This window comes from Rhinolophus sinicus, chromosome X (assembly GCF_036562045.2).
Source record: "Rhinolophus sinicus isolate RSC01 chromosome X, ASM3656204v1, whole genome shotgun sequence".
Classification (NCBI taxonomy): Eukaryota; Metazoa; Chordata; class Mammalia; order Chiroptera; family Rhinolophidae; genus Rhinolophus; species Rhinolophus sinicus.
In genome coordinates this window covers 4,111,528-4,131,168 of record NC_133768.1, presented here as the reverse complement: position 1 = coordinate 4,131,168, position 19,641 = coordinate 4,111,528, and the positions used below count along the sequence as shown (strand labels likewise).

Sequence of the window (19,641 nt, the reverse complement as noted above, 5' to 3'; positions counted from 1 at the left end):
ATTCTACCCTAGTGAGCCTCCAAGGAGGTGTGAATAAATGTCCCCACGGGAGGCCCCATTCTAGCAATACACACAGATCTCACCTGCTGTTTGGAACACATCTCTTTGCAAACGCTAATCAGCCTGTACCCTAACTGCTGCTGTGGGGATACCATCTATTATTGTAGTTGGTAACCCTGAAGGTATAATAATACTTTCTACGCACCTGAGTACGTTCCTCTGTCTAAGCAAATCTGAATTGAAAACATAGGTCTCACTAAATTTTCTACCAAATACCTGTAGCTCTAGACAATAGAGTTTCACCTAACACAACAGAGCAATGGATCCGCCCTTCGTTGATGAAAAAATTGGTTTTGGGATGGTAAGCTGTGATTTAGAGCTAAAAGTTTATACGATAGTTGCTCTGTGTTGTGTAACATTGTAAAATGCACAAAGGCACCTGCAAAAGGCCTCTCAAAATAAGTGTTTGTTTCGAGCAGAAACAAGAGTTTTGAGATCCCTCACGCACAGAGGAGTGGGCAGTTGGTAGCTGATGGTCTGACACTGGGTTCGAGTGAACTTGAGAGTGGAGACAATACATACAGGATGGGACACAGAGGCACCCAGAATAGATGGGACGTCCATTCGGCCATTGCGTTGGGCCTCTGCATCCATCTTCTAAAACCAAATCACCCCAGACAACAATTGTTCATCTTCTCAAAGAAGAGAATGATCATGGCTATGGGGGTGGCTCCAAACTCAGACGCTCGGAATCTAATTTAGACACAGCAACTTCACAAGCCAAGCTTTTTACCCAGAAAGTGAGACGAGAGGAAGAGAGACAACAGCTTGGAGCGTGCATGGGATCAAAGGATGTCAGGGAAACTTGTAGATTTGGCCTGTGTGTTGCAGCCTTGGGCGAAGGTCCCACCACCACCAAGACGGTGGTGCTGCACGGGGGTGGTGCCCTGTGCTGCACCCATTTGCCCAAACCACAGGAGATGGAGGCCCTGCAGAAGTGCACAGCAGCTGCTGGTGTAATGCTGGGCATGGATACGCTCAAGGAGTCTTGAGAATAGCCCGTTTGAAGGAAGGTTCAGCTTCACTGTCTCCGCTCCTTCCTTAGAGAATTCTGAGGTGGGTTCCACTCAAAGAACACTGTGGCCCCAAAGGGACATCGTCCTCCTGCTGAGATTTCACCCCCACCGTGCACCCCTAGCATGAGAATCAAAGCTTCTTGTGCACCTACCACTCCAGGAGCCAAAACAGCAAGGCGAAAACCCTCCCCTCTGGTTGTTTGAGTATGGAATACAAACAGAATAATTGATTACATGCGACTCAAAGGGCATTTCAAATATTAGCTCACACGCCGTCATGCAAAACAGGGAAGATTCCCGTTTGAAAATTCCGGTCACTGCTGAGAGGGGCTTTCGGGATTCATGTCCTAGGCAACAGACATGCGCTCTGAAAAGGAAACCTTCCCACAGGCTTTTCTCTACGTGCCATAGTTCGCTTGCATTTAAACACATGAGGACTTTCTGAGCTCTCACCGAGGGGTCCTTCTGCAAACCAGGGCTCTATTCTCCAACACACTCCAGGAATGGGCAGAAAGAACTGGATCTCACAGTGGGGACGACGGGCTGTCCCCATCTAAAGAGGGGGACACACTCTGTCATCAACGTGTCAGGAAGGAGATGCTAAGGTGGCAGGTGCAATTATCTTAGACGAGAGAACTTGGCCAAACATTGTCCCACAAAAAGGTAACGGCCTCCTTGCCCGAGAATCAGTAGTACACAAATTCATGGAAATTTTCCTCAAATGGGACACACGTTTGCAACTTTAAAGAATAATCAGTGGAATAAATCTGAGACACAGGCTGCATTTATCGCACTAATGTGATAAATTATTAATTTCTTCCACTGAGGTTTGAATTTGTGACTTTGGATATCTTGATCATTGAGGCAAGGGGTAGAAACCTAATATTAAACTCTGAGCTGCACAAAGCTGAAACATCCCGGTAGGGCCACCTGGGACCTCCACTTAGGCCTGTGTGACGCTGCTCCTGGGTCAGTGATGGGAAGACCCAAAGGCAGGAAGAAAGAGCCTCTACCAGCTGAGGCTGCAATGCTGAGGCCATTATCTGGCCAGGCCATAAAAAGCTCTGCCATAGTAAAAAAAAAAAAAAGAGAGAGAGAGAGAGACGTCATCCAGGGGTACGAAGCGTCAAGAAAGGTGCGAGGACAGTTCTGCCCCTGGACCCTGCTTCTTCCACGCGTCCGTCCATCTATTTTTCGGTTCCGCGCCCCCATACTCGTCCATCTCTGAAAACACTGGGTGCTCAGGACACAAATCCCCCAGCGCTGTGGGTGTGATGTGTTCAGGAGGGTCTCCGATGTCCTTCCCCCTCCAAAAATTGGTGTTTCCCATCCAAATGTGACATGGGTTATCAAAGTTTGTTCTTCATTGGAAATGTGCATGTGGAAATATCAAAGGATATTTGGAGGAAGATACCATACTGCTTAGTTTTCTGATGAATGCGATCACACAAAGTGAGGGTGAAAGGAAGGTGGGTTCCATCCTGTTCAATATGGCATTTCCGTTGTAATTGTGTGACGTTCTTGACGGTTCATTGTTGTGGTTGTGAGAGTGATGACACTTAAGACTCATATTGCCCTGGCGGTACATAAAAATGTCTGGTGATTTTATTACACAGTGGTTCAGCCCCCTCCCTCCGAGTTGGTACTTAGGTGGCTGGTGTATTTGACCGAATCCTTTGCTGCTATGAGTCTCCATCTTCTTAGACCCCTTCCTTCCACGGATCCAGCCCAACATGTCTGCTTTAGAGCTCTTCTATTTTTTTCTTTTTCATTCCAGTTTTTGTTCGGTCTTAACAGTGTCATTCAATGTAGTACCTAATGGTTCCAGCCTCCCCGACTTTGCAACCCCGATCGGCAGCCTATCCTTTCCTTCATCCAACTCATTAATTCAAATGGTCAACAGGAGAGGACCGATGAGAGAGCCAGGGGGAAATCATGAGAAACACCCGCCCGGTGGACAGCTGTCATTTAGTCATGAATTTCAATGATTTCATTGTATCCTTACCCAGGCTTCCAGGCTGTGATTGGGTGGAAAAAGTGTCCACATTTGGCTCAAATGGAGATACTGCCCTTGAAGTCTACTGTGTTTCTCGTATTTATGAGTGCAGTGAAATTACTTCATCATGGGCCCGCCCTGACTCAAAGTGACCTCGACGTCCTTCTTTAAGTGGTCACCAAGCAGCCTTATAGGGACTCCATTTCCAAGGTGTCCTCAGCAGGACATTAGCTCACATTCAATCAAAGCTACAACGCCTTCTCAGTGACCTCGAGTGAGTTCTCATTTCCAAACCCAGGGTCCTCTTCTCAGCTCCCCCCACCTCTCACCATTGGGCATCGGGGACCACCCCATCTTTCTTGCTCACACATCTGTGAATTTCATCTTCCCAGTCTGTGAAAAATCAGAGCCCTTGTTCATTTTTCAGTTTTCTGGATGGAAATGTCCACTGTCTTGGAAAGGATGTCTTTTGGGCTGTTATGTCACCAGCAACGATGGTCCAAGCTACGTGTACGGTCTTTTGTGAGTTTGAGAAGCAGCTTATCCTGGCTAGAATATCTTTCTTTCTACAAGTGGCTTTCCCTTATAACCATCTCATGATCTTCGGATTTGAATATTCTTCTAAAAGTTAATGTTATAATTACCTGTCCGCAGGTTCTTCTCAAAGAGCTTTCTCTACTGAGAAAGCCAATCGAGAGTCCAAGAGATACTGTGTCTTGCTTTGAAAGAACTAGTCAACGCTTGTTAACATTATGCAGGTGATGGGACACCTAGGATTTACAGTTCTCTCGGTGATGATGATAACCCTTTGATCGTATGAACGACCATGCTTTTTGGTAGCCATTTTCATCTCAGGACCAATATGGCCCGCCAAAGGTACTGTCTGTGACAAGTACTGCACATAACATAAAATTGCAGCTATGAACAAATACCCAGCCTCCACTGCCCAGCAAAAGCTACCAAATCATTGCATTCTGCGGTTTTTCTACTAACAACTGCTTGCTTCTTGTTTGCTATATTTTTCCCAAGAGGTGGAGATTAGTAGTCAAAAATCAGAGAAGAAAGAGGATGCCAGGCAATTGTGAAAAGGAATTAGGGGAGGAAAGCTTTACAATGAAGACTCGTTTGTTATTCCAGTTAATAGTTGGGTTTTTTTTGGTTTTGTTTTTTTTTTGTTTGTTTGTTTGTTTTGCTGGTTCCTTTTCCTTCTCTTATTTTTATTATGAGTTTCAGGTGTACAAAACAATGTAATAGTTAGCCATTTACACCCCTCACAAAGTGATAACCCCCTCCCCCAATCTACTGCCCCTCTGACATCGTATATAGTTGTTACAGTTCCACTGACTCTATTCCCTATGCTGTACTCCACATCCTGTGACCATATATACATATATATTAAATTATAGTTGACATTCAATAGTATTCAGCTTCAGCTTCAGGTGTACGGTGCAGTGGTCAGGCATCTACACTGCCCATGAAGTGGTCTCCCTAATGAGACAAGTGTCCATCTGACACCCTGCAAAATCTTTACATTATTGATTACATTCCCGAAACTGGCTTTCGTACCCTGTGGCGATATGGTAGCTACAATCTGTGCTTTCTAATCCCCTCACCTTCCCCCTTATCCCCACCTCCCTCCCATCTAGCAAATCTCAGTTTTTTCTCTATATGTCTAGTTAGTTTTGACGAGCTGTGCGGAGACGGCACCCATCACGTGATTTCAGAAGCAAGGATCCAAGGAAAACTCGGTGTTGTAAAGGGCAGGAAGTTGGTGTGAAGAAGTTGGATGGTCCCAAACACGTCCATTCCCTGCTGAGAAAAGCAGTTACCCAAAAAGAGCTACTTGCCACCTAGTGTTCTGCCTTGGGAATGAATGACCGTTTGGAGGAAAAAGTAAAGTTCATTATCTGTTTCTCACACCTCTCCTTCTCAATTTCATAAAAGGATTAAATGCAGTGTCAGCTTCACATAAAAAGAGCCACGTGTCTGCAGAACGGGGACAGCTGAGAAGTGCTCCAAAGCAAAGGAGAGGTCGTTAGACACCACGGGACAGAAACGTTTTTTATTTCCCAAGCTCATGGTCACCTGTACATTCCCCTTTACTGATGGTCATTTAGCTCCTAAACCATGAAAGAGTGTAGCGCCTTCAAGAGTGTAGCGCCTCCTCTCCAGAAGTAAGATGGAACTGGCAGTCAGAAATGAATGCACAAACCACAGCCTGGCTTCGGGGGAAAGAAAGTGAGAGAAACACCAGGAGATGGAGAGGACGGTGGCCGCTTTGAAGAATAAATGCGAACCGGCTGGGCCCTGGGGAAGAAAGCTTCAGAGGAGAATTCTGAACCAGGCTGACAAGTACCTGAGAAGCCCTCACACATGTGACGGCTGATCCGATGGCACATGAGGTGAGGGCTTCTTCTCTCCATCTTCTAGCTGCAATATTAACTTTTTGGGAAACTTCCATATTTTCAGACGCCTTATTCATTCTAGGCTTAAAGGTTCCTAATACTTTTCTTCCAAATTTCTGCAGAGACTTTAGAGTCCTGGGTAGGTTATGTGCCCACCCTGTCACATCGGACCCATGTTCCTCGTGCTGCCCGAGTTCAGTGAGAGGGCTTCTTTGCGGCACCGTGATTTGTGGTGAAATGTCAGCCTCCCCAGATTCATTAGGATGATTTGCCACTGTACTGTCATGTTTTCATTTTTGACAATCGCCTGTTCATTCTCTGTCCTCGCTCCCCACATAAATACACGAGTTCATTTTGACTGTCATCTGAAACCTTCCCGCATTTTTTTTTTAAAGCCAATCCTCTCTCTGAAACTGAGACGCCCCCATAATATTCTTACTAGTCCAGAAAAGGACATTGGATCCCTCCCTGGTTCTGTGACCCTCTTGCCATTTCTTGTCAAATCCTTTCCACATGTATTTTCCCCCTTCTGTTTATGGCCGTTCCATCTATACATACCTTGGGCTCTCTGGTCCAGTCTTTGCTGCCTCCTAGCATTTTCCCATCAGTACATCCTTGTTCCTGTCTCAAAATTCCAATATTTTTTCAAAGGGTAAAACCTGTCACCCGTTGTGCTCGCCAAACCCAGCATGACAGAACTGCTACCACCTGTAAATTCCCTTCTATCGTGCCACGTCTGCAGCCACCGCTCCCAGAGGTGCTCCGTTTCTGCTTTCCCTGCCTCTTTTCTGCCCCCTGCCCTTCCATCCATGATTTGCTTTTCCAAGCAATGCTTTGCCACCTACTCTGAAGACTACATCAGAGGTGTCCCCTGCCTTTTGACACCCGCCACACACACTGTGCGAGTGGTACTTAAATTGGCAGCCTTTCTTCAGACATTGTGGTTCTGCATTTGTGGGGTTCTTCACTGCATCGAGGGGGAATTTAATTTTAGTATTTCCTTCTCGTCACTGTTTTCCATTGCTTCGTTCAGGAAAGCAGAGATAGCTGCAGCTAAGCTGATCAATGGGAAAGCTAGCTGCTTCTGCCTGTTTCTAAAGTGGTGAAGGGTGAGACCAACGTCACATGGTAATTGTCCCCACTGTCAGCGCCACACACTTTCATATGAGTTCCCTACACGTTACTAATATTCTCCTTTATGCGCCACACCCCCCTGCACGGTCAGCTGCATGCGTAGTGATCCATCTAGCACATATTACTTGAGTTGAATTGACCGCGTACAGTCCGAGAAACGGTCTTTGGACCTGCTCATTTCATACAAGAAACAGAACGGCCCTCAGGGTGGAAGGAGCAGGATAAATTTGATCACATTTATTTTTATACACAAGACAGACATTATTAGGATGGTTGACATCATTCTATGGGGCTGTTTTCCCTCCATGGTCAAAATGAGCTGCTATCCAATCTATGTCCGATTCACTCCCCATGACCGGACATCTACCTAAGAGCAGATGACGTAATGAGTGCAGCTTTCTGAGCTTCTAGGAAGCTCTCGATGTCCTTTGTTTCCCTTTGAGTGGAACCGTATCTCTACTGTCCTCTTCCTGCTGGGCTATGCGTACACTTGGCCTCCGGTGTATCTTGCTTCAGAGTTTTGACATTCTTTTCTGTCTTCCTGCAGATGAAAAATATCAGGGAATTTTGGAACAGGAAGTGACCCTCGAATCCACCTACCTCCAGCTCCCTTACTTTACAGATGGAGGAAACGAGGCCACGATGCTGAGACACGCTCATGTTCTCACAGCTGGTGAGAAGAACGCATTTTGCTGAGAGCAAAGCTCATGTTTTTCTGCGACACCCCACTGCTTTCACTGTGAACTTGAGCCTGCGCGGAGCAGACAAGTACTTCCGATGTGACTGCAATTACGTCCTTGGAAACATACAGCATCACTCTCAAGATGAGCAACTTGGCAGCCACCCCAACTTCAGTTTAACCTCCACATAAAAATATGACACAACCTATGTCATTAGCACAAATATGAAATTTAGGCACAACCCCGGCATGTAGAGACTCCCTGTTTTTGGGTGACGAACAATCTTTTAACTTTGATGAAGATATCCTTTCTTTATGTTTACCACAGTCTCAAATGCCTCTCTTTGCAGAAGATGGTATAAGCGTTTCTACTTTGTCACTCATTTTTCTTCTATTTAAATGATTAAAAAAATAAATAAACGCTGTACACCATGGGTTTCTAAGCAACTGATTTCGGTAGTTGCAAGACACATGGGGGTAGGCAAGAAAGAATGCTTCAAGACACATGAAAACTCAGGTGTGAGTGATGTGTGTGGGAATGGTCCACTGGAAAGTAACAGCAAAAGTGCCAGCAGCTCCATTGGTGGGAATTAGAGAGAAGAAGCCTTTCCTTGGGGGCGAGAGTATGCTGGCAAACTGCATGCTGTCCAAAGGGTGAGGGACGCATGAAATTCTAGGCAGTACCACACACCAAAGCCCGACGTCATCGCTGGCAACGCAGAACAGAGAAGCCGAAGACGGAAAGCAAAGGTGTGCTCGAAGGTGAATAAAACAAGCGACAGAAGAACCTTCAGTGCCGCCATGACCCACACAGAGGGGCAACCCACCGTGAACAGGGGCTTTGCATCTGGGGCTCCCCAAACCGGGATTCAGGGGTGCACAAAGGAGAATCCTAGTCTCCGCTCTGTACACGTGGTGTCTGGTAACTGGGCACAGCCCCTCACACGGTCTGTCCTATCAGATTGTGTGCCGTCTCTTAGAGGGATGGCAATCCCGATTTTCTAAGCTCATGCCATCCCTGGGACAATCTGTCCCTGCAATTCCCTCCCTCCAGGCACGAGCATTTCCTGGCAGGTGACATCTCTCTCTGCCCCCCTGCTCCACCCCCACTGTCTGGAGCTCCAAGAGCCCTTCCTTTGTTCTGAGGGAGGTGTTAGAAATTGTTGGCACGGGTGGGCAAGAGCTGGACCCACACCAGTGCCTCTGGATACGGGGGCAAGACTCGGAGCTGCCACTCAACCTGCTGTGGATTCCTCTTCGTACAATCTTTCATTCTTTGACTTGAGACAGCCGGGAGTGGTTCAAATGAGTGACTTTTTTTTAAAGGGCCATTAGATGACAACGGTGGAGGACACTGGAGCCCAGCGGCCATGAGGACGGGCTCTTGAAGAAGCCACTCCTTGAAGGGGTTCAGGACGTGCGCAAGCATTGCTCAGGAGAGAGAAAGCACGGGCTGGGAAATTGTGCCGTGTGTGTGTGTGTGGACACACGCAGGGTGGGAGTTCGCAAGCCAGAGCCCTTTCCTTGGGAGTTTGCAGATTGTAAGGGGCAAGGCTGCGTGGGGAAGGACAGTGGTAGAAGAGCTGAGAAGGAATAAGACACCAACACCTCCTTCAGCAGCTGCCGTGAGTCGGGGAGGCAACGGGAAGCTGGCCAGCGTTTCCGCTCGCTCCACACACAACCGCCAGCAAAGGCTGGGGCTGCTCCTTGTGGGGACTCCACCGTCTGCAGACTGGCCGCCGAACAAGCTCTGTTTGCGTCTAGGACTTGTTTTCCTCCTGCTGCATTGTAGCTGCATTATTATTTTTCATTAAAAAGAAAAATGCCACCGAAAAACAATGTAGAGTTGACCTTGAAGTCAGAATTTTGGCTCCACTGGTTTTCCTTCGGTGACATTGGGAAAATAACGCCCCAGAATCTCGGTGTTGTCAAAAATCACGGGGAGATAATGACTCTTATTCCACAAGAATAAATGAAATCCTCCATGACGAGACATGAGAGGTGATGCACAAACGAACCTTACAGCCGTTCCTAAGTCAATCTTGATACACGATGTCCGAGACCAGGGCTCGGCAAGCTTTTTCTGTCACGAGGCAGATGGCACATATATTCAGAGGTTTGGACTCCATATTGGTCTGTTGCAGCGACTCGATTCTGCAGCCGTAGCAGGAATACAACCGTGCCCAGCACATAAATGGACAACTGTATTTCAGTGAAACTACTGAGAAACGTGGGCTGCAATTGGCCCATGGGCCTGGCTTGCGACCCTCATTCTAGACATTCTCCACGGGTCATGATATCTGGCTCATGTCATTCGGCATTTTGTCTTACTCTCTATCATCACGTGTATAACTTAGCAAGCCAACAGCCTTCAGCAGGAGGTATTCCCTGTCTTTCCTTTTGCAGCAGAAGCCCGGTGATGTGAAGAAACTCACGGGACCACCACTAGCTGGAAAAGAAACCCCCCGTCTTTAATTCCCAGGACACTGGCGGTCGCCTTGCGGTGTTTCCTTTCTGACTCAGTGTGTCAGGCTCGCTGACAGCGCTCGTGTTCTTCAGGCAAAGAGACGTCCATTCTTCTGGCGGCCGTGAGTTCTCACCCAGCCTCTTCCCATGGGGCTACTGCTCACCCTGCTGGGTCTTGCATTTTCTTGCAGGCTCTTGTCACAGTGGCCTCCTGGACTTTTTCTCAGACATCCTGTCCCAGCTGCACGACACTCACTCCTCCTTGCTGATTTCCAGTGTTCTGGGTTTTCTGCATACGTGATTTTCGCTTCCCAGCTCTTAATTTTATTGTGGTTGGAAAACAGATGAAACAGGGGTCTTGGCAGCCAGAGGGGAAGGTTCTGTGCAAACTTTTGGATTCGCAGAGGCTCACCAGGCCATCTGTGCCTCAGGTCTGAGGCTGAAAATGAAATTCTGCTTTCAGAACGTTGGGATGCAGAAGAAAATACGACGTGAACCCAATTTATTTTCTTCTGACACCTTTAAATCTATATTTCATATGTGCCAGTCATGATCACCCTCTAGCGCTGGCGGCTGCCCAGGATGCACGTTTCCTTGCAAGCCCAAGAGCGGACATGAACTTCAGAGCCCAGAAATACCAGAAAGTGAAGGTGAAGGTCAGAGCAGAGCCCTTGGAATGTCCTGAGATTTCTAGTCCATGATCCAGTTATGCCTTTAAAATGCTTTCAAGGACATGCCTACTTCAGGGGTACCGTTTATTACATCTTTACGAACGCACAAGGCCACCTCTTTCAGTCCCTCGAGGCTCAAGGGAAGGTGGTCGTGTGCAGGGGGTTAGGATGTGAGGACAGTGTAACTCTGACAGCGGGTCCCGGGCAAACGGGCCGTCCAGGGTTGAGGGCAGCAGGCGAGCTCTGGATGCCAGAGCAAAGTGACAGGGGGCAGGCAGCTGCTAAGGGGAGCTGGGTCACTGCCCCAGGATGGGGGTGGAGGGGGGACAGGCGCAAGGACTTTTAGGGGGCAAGAGGCTTTCTCTAGAGTGGCCTGCCTGGGAAACATTCTCCAAAGGCTTCTGACAAACCTAAAAGCTAGAACTTCTGACAAACCTGAAAGCCAAACTCTTAAACACTAGAACTTGGGAAATAAGAAGCTCGTTCTTTTTTTTTTTAAACCCTGGCCCTAGAAAGGCCCAGAATGTGATGACATGGGACGATGGCCTCCGGGAAGTCACAGATGTCTCAATGCTATGGACTCAGCCTGCTATTAAACCACCCGATGTTTGTTCAGGTGCTTCTGGGATGATGCCTGAGAAGCAGAGTCCCTAGGTGTGCAAACTGTGTGAGACCCAAGTAGTCTTTACATGCAATTCTGGTCCTTGAGGCAGGAATTCCCGTGGGTTTACAGGCATGGTCTCTTGGCCAAACCCTGGGTTTCCGGAGGGCAAAAAGCATCGCGATGATTTTTAAGGCTGTGATGACACCACCTGCTGTAGCCGGGAAGTGGTGGGTAGCCCTGGGCGGGCCATTGGTTGACAGGTTCAGGGAATCTCCTATGATTTCCTTATTTATAGAAATTTAGAGAATGTCGGGAAAGATACTGAACTAAAACGTACACCCCACCCACCACTCCTTAATGCCTTCGTCATTTCATTTTCCTGCAGAGCACGTACAACACTAAACATACACAACACTTTCCTTTAAAAAAATTAACTGCTTTGGTAAGATACGATTCACATACCACGCAAGTCCTCGATGTCAAGCACACGATGCCACGGCTTCTGGTTTCTTCACAGAGCTGTGCAACGGTCACCAGTCAATGTTAGAACAATTCTATGATGTCACAAAACACGCTGCCGCCTATAAGCCCTCACGCCCTCACCCATCTAAGCCTCCAGCCCTAGATAACCATTCACCTAGTGTCTCTGCGGATTTGCCTAATCTGGACTTTTCACATAAACAGGATGATAGAATATGAGTTCTTTTGTGTCTGGCTCCTTTGACTCAGAAAGACGTTTCAACACCCATCCCTGTTGTAACCTGGGGCCAATATTTCCCTTGTATGGCTGCGTACTATTCCATCACTCGGATAATCCACATTTTCTATGCCTTCATCAGTGGAGAGAAATGTGGGACGTTTCGACCTCCTGGCGACTGTGAATCTCGCTGATGTGAACACTCATGCACAAGTGTCTGTGTTTCCGTTCACTCGGGCACACACCTGGCTGGGTCATGTGCTTCAGCACCGTTTTTCTTTCCTCTGGTATCGGCTCCCCCACTATCATGAGGGCCTAGAATTTACTGTTTCCCCGAAAATAAGACCTAGAGGGACAATCAGCTCTAATGCGTCTTGTGGAGTAAAAATTAATGTAAGACCCAGTCTTATTTTACTATAAAACCTGGTCTTATAGAATATAATACAATAAATATAAAATAATATAATTCATATAATATAATATAATATAATATAATATACACTGGGTCTTATATTAATTTTTGCCCCAAAAGACATATTAAAGTTGATTGTCTGGCTAGGTTTTATTTTCGAGGAAACACAGTAGAATTGTTCCTTCTTCCTGACATATAGGAGACACTCAACGAAGTCTTATAAAATGAATAATGAATGAAAAAACAAACAAACAAACGAATGATAGAAGACTGGGTTTTACCTACCTGGCTTTTTTTTTTTTTTTGCTTTATGATTTGGGGTAAAGCAAAAACATGAAACACTTTCGTGACTTAAGTTTTCACATCTATTAAACTTTGAACTGGAGCAGATGACCTCTAGGATGGCTCAAGAAAGAAAATACATGAAAAGAAAGGGTTGGGAGAATTTTTCCTTCGAACAGGGGTAAGAACGAAAAACAATCTTCTCAATGGAGTTTGGGGTTTGTGGGTTAAAGGCGATGCTGTATGACTACAGCTCTCTCGGAACAGGAGCTATGCATCAGGTAAGGCCCTATGGTGAAACGTTTTACATTTTTCTACACTAACAATTGCACTAAAAACATTATTTCTGCTGGTAATTTAAGACCACAGGAATAAACAGAGTTACGAGCTGTTATTAGCTGATAAGCAAGCGTGAGGTGTACACACTTTAATGAAACACATGCCAATTTTAAAACACTAGTTTTGTTTCTCTTTTCTTTTAACGACAAAAGTGAAACATATACAGTGTAAAGAAAGTAACAGCAACAAACACCATGCAGCCAGCACCCAGCTTCCAACAGTCCCCACTGCGGACCAGTCTTGTTTCAAGGACACCTCTCTGCAACCTCCCCTCCCCAGCGCTGGGGTATTTTGTAGCAATTCCCACCATCCTTTAATTTCATCCATCAACATGTCGGCGAGGCGATCGGTAGGATTTGGGGGAAGATTGAAATTGCGTTTCCGTTGAATTTCACCTTCAATCCAAAGCAACATCAATAGTCTGGGAGCTTTGTGCTGTAGTCTCTCTCCCGCGGGGCCACATGGGGACGTGAACGAGTGGGACACCGCTGTGTCCTTCAGACTTTCTCTAGAGGGAAAGAAAGACCATGCGAAGGGGACGCTGATACAAACTGAGTGGTGCTGGACCTGAAGTAGAACGTCCATGGGAAGCGCTACTGGGCCAGACAGACGAAGTTATGCTGTGAGAGCAGTTAAACCGACCGCGGCTGCCCTGGCTTACATCCACGCCGCTTTACCTTTCTAAAAGACTATTCCCTCCTTTGCCCCCTTTCATCTTCTCTGTCCCCAAACCGTGACAAACTGCAAGGCTCATAAAACAGCCCTCGAGAAGCAACGTGTTGGCTGCAGACACGGGATCGCACCAACCAGCAAGAGGCGCGGAGAGCTGCAAGGTCTGGGATGGCTGCAACCACGGGTTTGCGGCAGTGACTGACAAATCTGTGAGCTGAGCCAACACCTGCAGGGACCCGGCTTCTCCTCACCCAGGAAAAGCTGCCCTGCTGCCTCAGTGGAGAGTCTCCCGGCCCTGGGAGGGGAGCCGGAAGGAGTCTTGCCCGTTCATGGGAGTGACTCTAATTGTTTCTGTGCCTTGACGACACCAACCTGTGAGACCTGGAGAAGTCCTGCATGTCTAGGGCTGGTGTCTGTGAGCTCGGAGGGTCATAACCCAGCCCCAGCTCCCAGGGGGCGGCTTCAACAATGGAAGTTTACTGCTCACAGCCCTGGAGGCGGGAGGCCACAGATTTGGTTCACGGTGAGAACTCTCTTCCTGACGTGTACATGGCCGCCTCCTGCTGGGTCCTCACACGGGGCAGAGACAGTGAACTCTGGTGGCTCTTCCTCTACTTATCAGGACACTAATTCCATCATGGGGGCCCCACCCTCAGGACTCATCTCACCCTAACCACCTCCCAAAGGCCCCACCTCCAAACACCACGCCACGCGGGGTTAGGGCTTCAGCAGGTGAATGTGGGGACGGGGGGCGCGATGCACAGGCATTCAGTCCAGAGCAGACGGTTTAAGCCAGGTCTGCAAGGAAGGCGGAGGTGTGTCCACGCTGGGGCACAGGCTGTTGGTAATGGCTTCGGACACTCACATTCTGCAGGGCAGTTACCAGAAAAGCGGCTCGCGGTGCTTGGGGAAAACCACTTTCCCGTCTCTGTCATTACAACTCTGATCACAATTTTTTCTTATTAATTTTCTGGGCCCATAGAGCTGCCAATCATTCCATCATTCAGGATATGAACTCTAAAAATGGAGGTACCACAGGGTAAAGGGGGATCGAATATATGGTGGTGATAGAAGGAGAACTGACTCTGGGTGGTGAACACACAATGGGATTTATAGATGATGTAATACAGAATTGTACACCTGAAACCTATGTAATTTCACTAACAATTGTCACACCAATAAATTTAATAAATTTTTAAGAAACGAAGGAATGAATGAAAACGGCAACATTCAAGCAAGTGCACCCACAACCTAATAATCTACTGCTCCACCCAATCTACAGGACTAACGCAGTTTCAATCAAAATGGCAACAGGATATTTTGAGGAAATTTACACATTGATTCTAAAATACAGATGGAAGGGAAAAGCCGCAGGAATTAGTAAGACACTCCTGCAAAAGACGGGGAAGAGGACGAGGAGGGGTTGAAAGAGTTGCAGGAGGAGAAAGAGAAAGAGAAGAAGACAAAGGTGAAGACAGCAGGAGAAGGATGCTTTCTGCGCAGCGAGAGTATAAATTTATGGTGGTTCAACCATGCGGAATGGGGGCTGCAACACACACACGGCCAACGCAGGGAATCGGGCCCCAGAAACAGCTGTAAGTACACGCACTTCCCATACAGAACAAGAGGGCTTTTCAGAGGAGTGGCACGTGGGGACAAACGGCGCTGGGACAGTGGTGCTGGGCACGCGGGAAGGAAACCAGCACGGCAACCCCACCGCCCCTCTGTAAACAAGCAAAGCCAGAGGGCTGAGAAGCTGAGCGCCAAAGGCACAGCTCGAGCACATCACAGGTGGATTTAGAGGACGCTCCGATACCCTCAGGGTAGGAAAGGACTCTTAAACAGGAAAAAAGATTCCCTGAACCTCTGCTTGTGGAAAGATACCACAGTGAGAAGAAGTTAAGGACGATATCTGTAGCACACAACTCACAGAGGCTTAGCACGTGCAATACATGCATCGCCCCTGCAAGTCCTGACGACAAAGTATAAACCACCCAACCGAAGAACAAACATGGGGAAAAGGCTTGGACAGGGATTTCAAAGAAGAAACACAACAAGGTGTGAAAAGTGGTCCAGTTTCATTAGTGACCAGGGAAGTGACGTCGTTTTACACCCATCAGCTGGACGGACACTTACAATCTAAACATACCCGCTGAGGTCCCCATATCGGCTACCACGGTGCGTGTGGAACGACATTGTGGATGGCGGGTTTTCATAGCTTATGCTGAGACTTTGCGGGAGGGCTCTAGAGTCTGCTCGCAGACGGTGCGGTGCTCTCGCCGACTCTGAGAATATAAAAGCTGGGCGCGATGTGAGATGGGGAAGGAGCTCTCTGTGAAGAGACCTGGTGCCGTGCTGTGAGCAGCCCCACTGTCTGGAGTGGAGAACGGAGCCTCCTGAGTGGGCAGACACCCCCAACAGAGACACCCTTCATCATACCTGCCAAGGGGACCACCGGAAACTCAGCAAACACCCCTCCCTAGAATGTGCCCAGGACAAAAAGAGTCAGCTCCATTCCTCTGCAGCCCATCTTCTCACACAGAAAGAGCCGTAGGTGCATTTCTCACACTTCCTGCCTTCCAGGAAGGGACGAGAGAGGGGTCGTGGAGTCTGGGCGATGATGTGAGACTGGTTCTAATTACGGGCGCCAAACAGTTTGGGGACCACAAGGGACAGGAGCATATTTGAATTTTTGAATGTGGTCAGTGTCCGCGAGGTTGAAAGAGCGTGGTGGGATACTAAGCTGCCGTCACCACACTTGTTTCACATTCTGCTGCTACGCTGTCTTCACGGCGGTCAGCTGCAAAGAAAAGCCAGAGAATCATACCAGGAAAATTTGGGGCGACTGTGAACAGTGGGTGTCTCGGGAGCAGAGTAGAGTTCAGGAGGGGCCATGGGGGTGCTGGCCAGCTCTGTGCTCTTTTGTGGGCACATAACAATAATGTCTTATAATAATTATAATGCATTATTATTCCCGATGCCTTAATCAGCCGTTACACATGCTTTGCAAGGATTCAATATAGAACGTACACCAACATTTAAAGGGAAACCATTACAAACTAGAAGACGACGCTAATACTGTGTTTCCCCTAAAATAAGACCGGGTCTTACATTAATTTTTGCTCCAAAAGACACATTAGGGCGTATTTTCAGGGGGTGTCTTATTTTTTCATGTACAATCATCTACATTTATTCAAACACAGTCATGTCGTCTCCTTCTGGAACATCGTCATAAGGTACTAAATGCATCCGTCTGGCTGACGATCTTAACTGGGGCTTATTTTCAGGGTAGGTCTTCTTTTCGGGGAAACAGGACAGTGATAATCTCCAGATGGCAGAGCTATTGGTGATGTGTAGCTTCACATGATGGCTTCTGGGTTCCAAGGACTGAACAACTGTGTGACAACAAACACATAGAAATGATTTCCCTTGTATGCTTCCCTTCTCACATAGATGGAGAACGAGCAGAGAGCAAGAACTCGGCCTCCCATTTCGTGTCCCAGCCTGGCATGCAAAGCACTGAAGACACCTAAAAACAGTTGTTGGATTCAATAGGGTCCGCCAACTTTCCATCCTCGTGTTCCATCCATTTAAAAGTGCGAAATTATAATAACGATACATAATCCATCTCTAGTCTATGCTAGTTAATGGTGCCCCTGATTACTGGCAATTGTAAGCGCCACTAAAACCATTGTTTCTATACGTCTCCTGCAGACTTGGAGATGGCATTTACAAAGTATAAGCAACAGGGAGCTATTCTCCTTTGACTGAGTACGGATGTGACGCACTCTGTAATTCCTGCCTGTTCCCGTCTGCCCGTCTCTATGACGTTCACCAAAGAGCAGACCCTCTGGGCAAGTCTCATCCGCGTGCGTGAGTTTTCTCCTGCTGCTGTAACAAATTCCCACAAACACTGGCGTCAAATAACGCTCACCCGCTGGAGATACCGTCATCAGGAGCCTCATCAGAAGACATAGGAATGTTTCGCTTTTCTTTCTTCTTTTCTTGACAGGGGACTCCTGGAAAGTGGGGTGGGTTGGCATGTGTGTAACAGAATGAATGAATAAATGAATGAATGTGCTTTTTCTTGTGTTCTTTCTTGTATTTCTTCCCACCGGTTGGCACTCCCTTCAGCTTACCCTGTAGGATGTCAAGAACTAACTAGAGTTTTTATTTCCAAGCAGCTTTGTGGCACTGCCATCGAGATGAAGCCATTACAATCAACAGATCTAGCTCCTTTTCTCCAAAGGCTTTATGGCTGTTTTAGCTACTTCCATGAGAATAGTTAGAAGTTGGTCTCCAGGGAACGAAGTTACGGCGCAGCTACGGCAACGCCCCAGACAAGGAGCGTACAGCTTTACCCCTGTCCATTATCTGTGATGCCCGTTCACTCTGCACTCATCCTGATTTGGCTGACCACTGTGAGTCACTCTGCAAATATTAGGATGGTCAACACCAAACACAGCAATTTGCTTTGCGGGGGGCGGGGTAAGGAGGGGGGCACAGCCGTGAACCATGTGTTACACATGCGTTACTTCCTCAAAGCTTTGGACAATCACCATGATTCTGGGAAAAGTTACGAACAAGGAGAACATTATGACCGATTTTCTTGGGAGAACAGACAGGTGTTTGAACCGGCCTCAGACATCAGTGTTTCCATGGACGTCGCGTGTGTTGAAGATCTGAGCTCCTTTCTTACACGCTTACCGGATAAGTGCCGCCAGGAAGGGCCTCAGGGTCCCTGACAAACTGCAGAAGTTCTTGTACTTCCCGAGAAACCTAGAAGATGTTAGCCGTGGGCAGGGTCCAGCTCAATGAGCCCCATCAGTGCGGCATGCTTCCCGGGAGGGACGGCGTGGGAGCAAGGCGGTCGGGGAACACGGAAAGAGAACACGTCTGCAAACCACCACAATGAGCAACTAACGTTCGTCTGGCAACCAGGACTCGGTGATGCAAAGGTAGAGAATAAAGGGGAGCTAGAAGGAAAGACCGTGTTCAAAGGTGAATCCAGGTCCGTACAAGAAGATTTTCCTGCAATTCAGCAGAAAACAAATAAATGCAGCTTTAACGTATCAGGAAACAGCAGGGGAGACAGGTAGGCGACTCATGATAATCCATTTGGGGGATTGAACCAATTTTCCTGGGAAAATAATGACAGTGGAAAAAAATAAGAGACGGAAATATTGATCAACAAATTCTAACATCACTTACCTAAATTTCAAAAGAATAGAACAGTAACTATTAATATTTACTAGGAGCCTGATCTATCAAATGGGAGTTACTGAGCTGGCTGCTTCTGACATCTTAAAAATTAATAAACAAATTCATAAACAAAGATTTGTTAAAAAAAAAAAAAAAAAAGGAAAAAAGAAAAAGAAAAAGAAGAAGAAAAGGCTGATAGGAAATTGTTCACTCCGCTGTAAGATTTAACTAATTTTTCACACTTGCCTATACAATATACACAACTCATAACATAAAGATTATAAATAAAGGTTGGTCTTTTTAGTGCCTTTAATGAATCATGCATTTATAGCTAGTCCACTGACAGAGCCAATAGTCCTCATTAAACGGAAACCTAATAGTATTTGAAAAATAGGGATTTTATATTTAGACAATACCCAGACTTTGTGCTACAAACGTGCAAAACGGAATTACTGTTAGAGACATTACTTAAAGATTAGGGTATGAAAGGAGTATGCAGAGGTCAGAAAGTTCTTTCTCCAGAAATGAGCTTATCTTGATTAATTCAAAGAGCTTCATGCCAGTTTGAATTCCTCACAAAAATTTAAATTGCTAAATGAAAGACCATATGTGACCCAACACTGAAAGAATGCAAAATCTCATAAGCTCAGAGAGAATGCCTGCATGTTCCCTATAGTTCCGGTAAAAACGAAGAAAGGAAAAAAGCTGCCTAATTAATCGGCTGAGTACCTACTGTGTATGTCACTATGCCAGATGCAAAGAGAAGGGAACCATGACTTTTTTTTTTAATTAAAGTTTATTGGGGTGACAACTGTTAGTAAAGTCACATAGATCTCAGGTGTACAATTCTGTGTTACATCATCTATAAATCCCATTGTGTGTTCACCACCCAGAGTCAGTTCTCCTTCCATCACCATATATTTGATCCCCGTTACCCTCACCTCCCACCCCCCACCCCCCTTACCCTCTGGTAACCACTAAACTATTGTCTGTGTCTGTGAGTTTT

General features: G+C 46.9%; 1 protein-coding gene across 5 annotated transcripts in view; it reads right to left on the bottom strand.

The window, feature by feature from the left end:
• The window catches only part of PUDP (pseudouridine 5'-phosphatase), a 485,786-nt gene that overhangs the window by 393,375 nt on the left and 72,770 nt on the right, over positions 1-19,641 (bottom strand). The window contains exon 4 of one of the 5 annotated variants that reach the window (XM_074324096.1): positions 7,044-7,152. The exons of the other annotated variants lie outside the window; for them this stretch is intronic. Coding sequence (XP_074180197.1) covers positions 7,090-7,152 — 63 coding nt within the window. The 3' untranslated portion in view covers positions 7,044-7,089. Of the gene's footprint in view, positions 1-7,043; positions 7,153-19,641 lie in introns of those variants that run through there. 5 annotated transcript variants of the gene reach the window in all.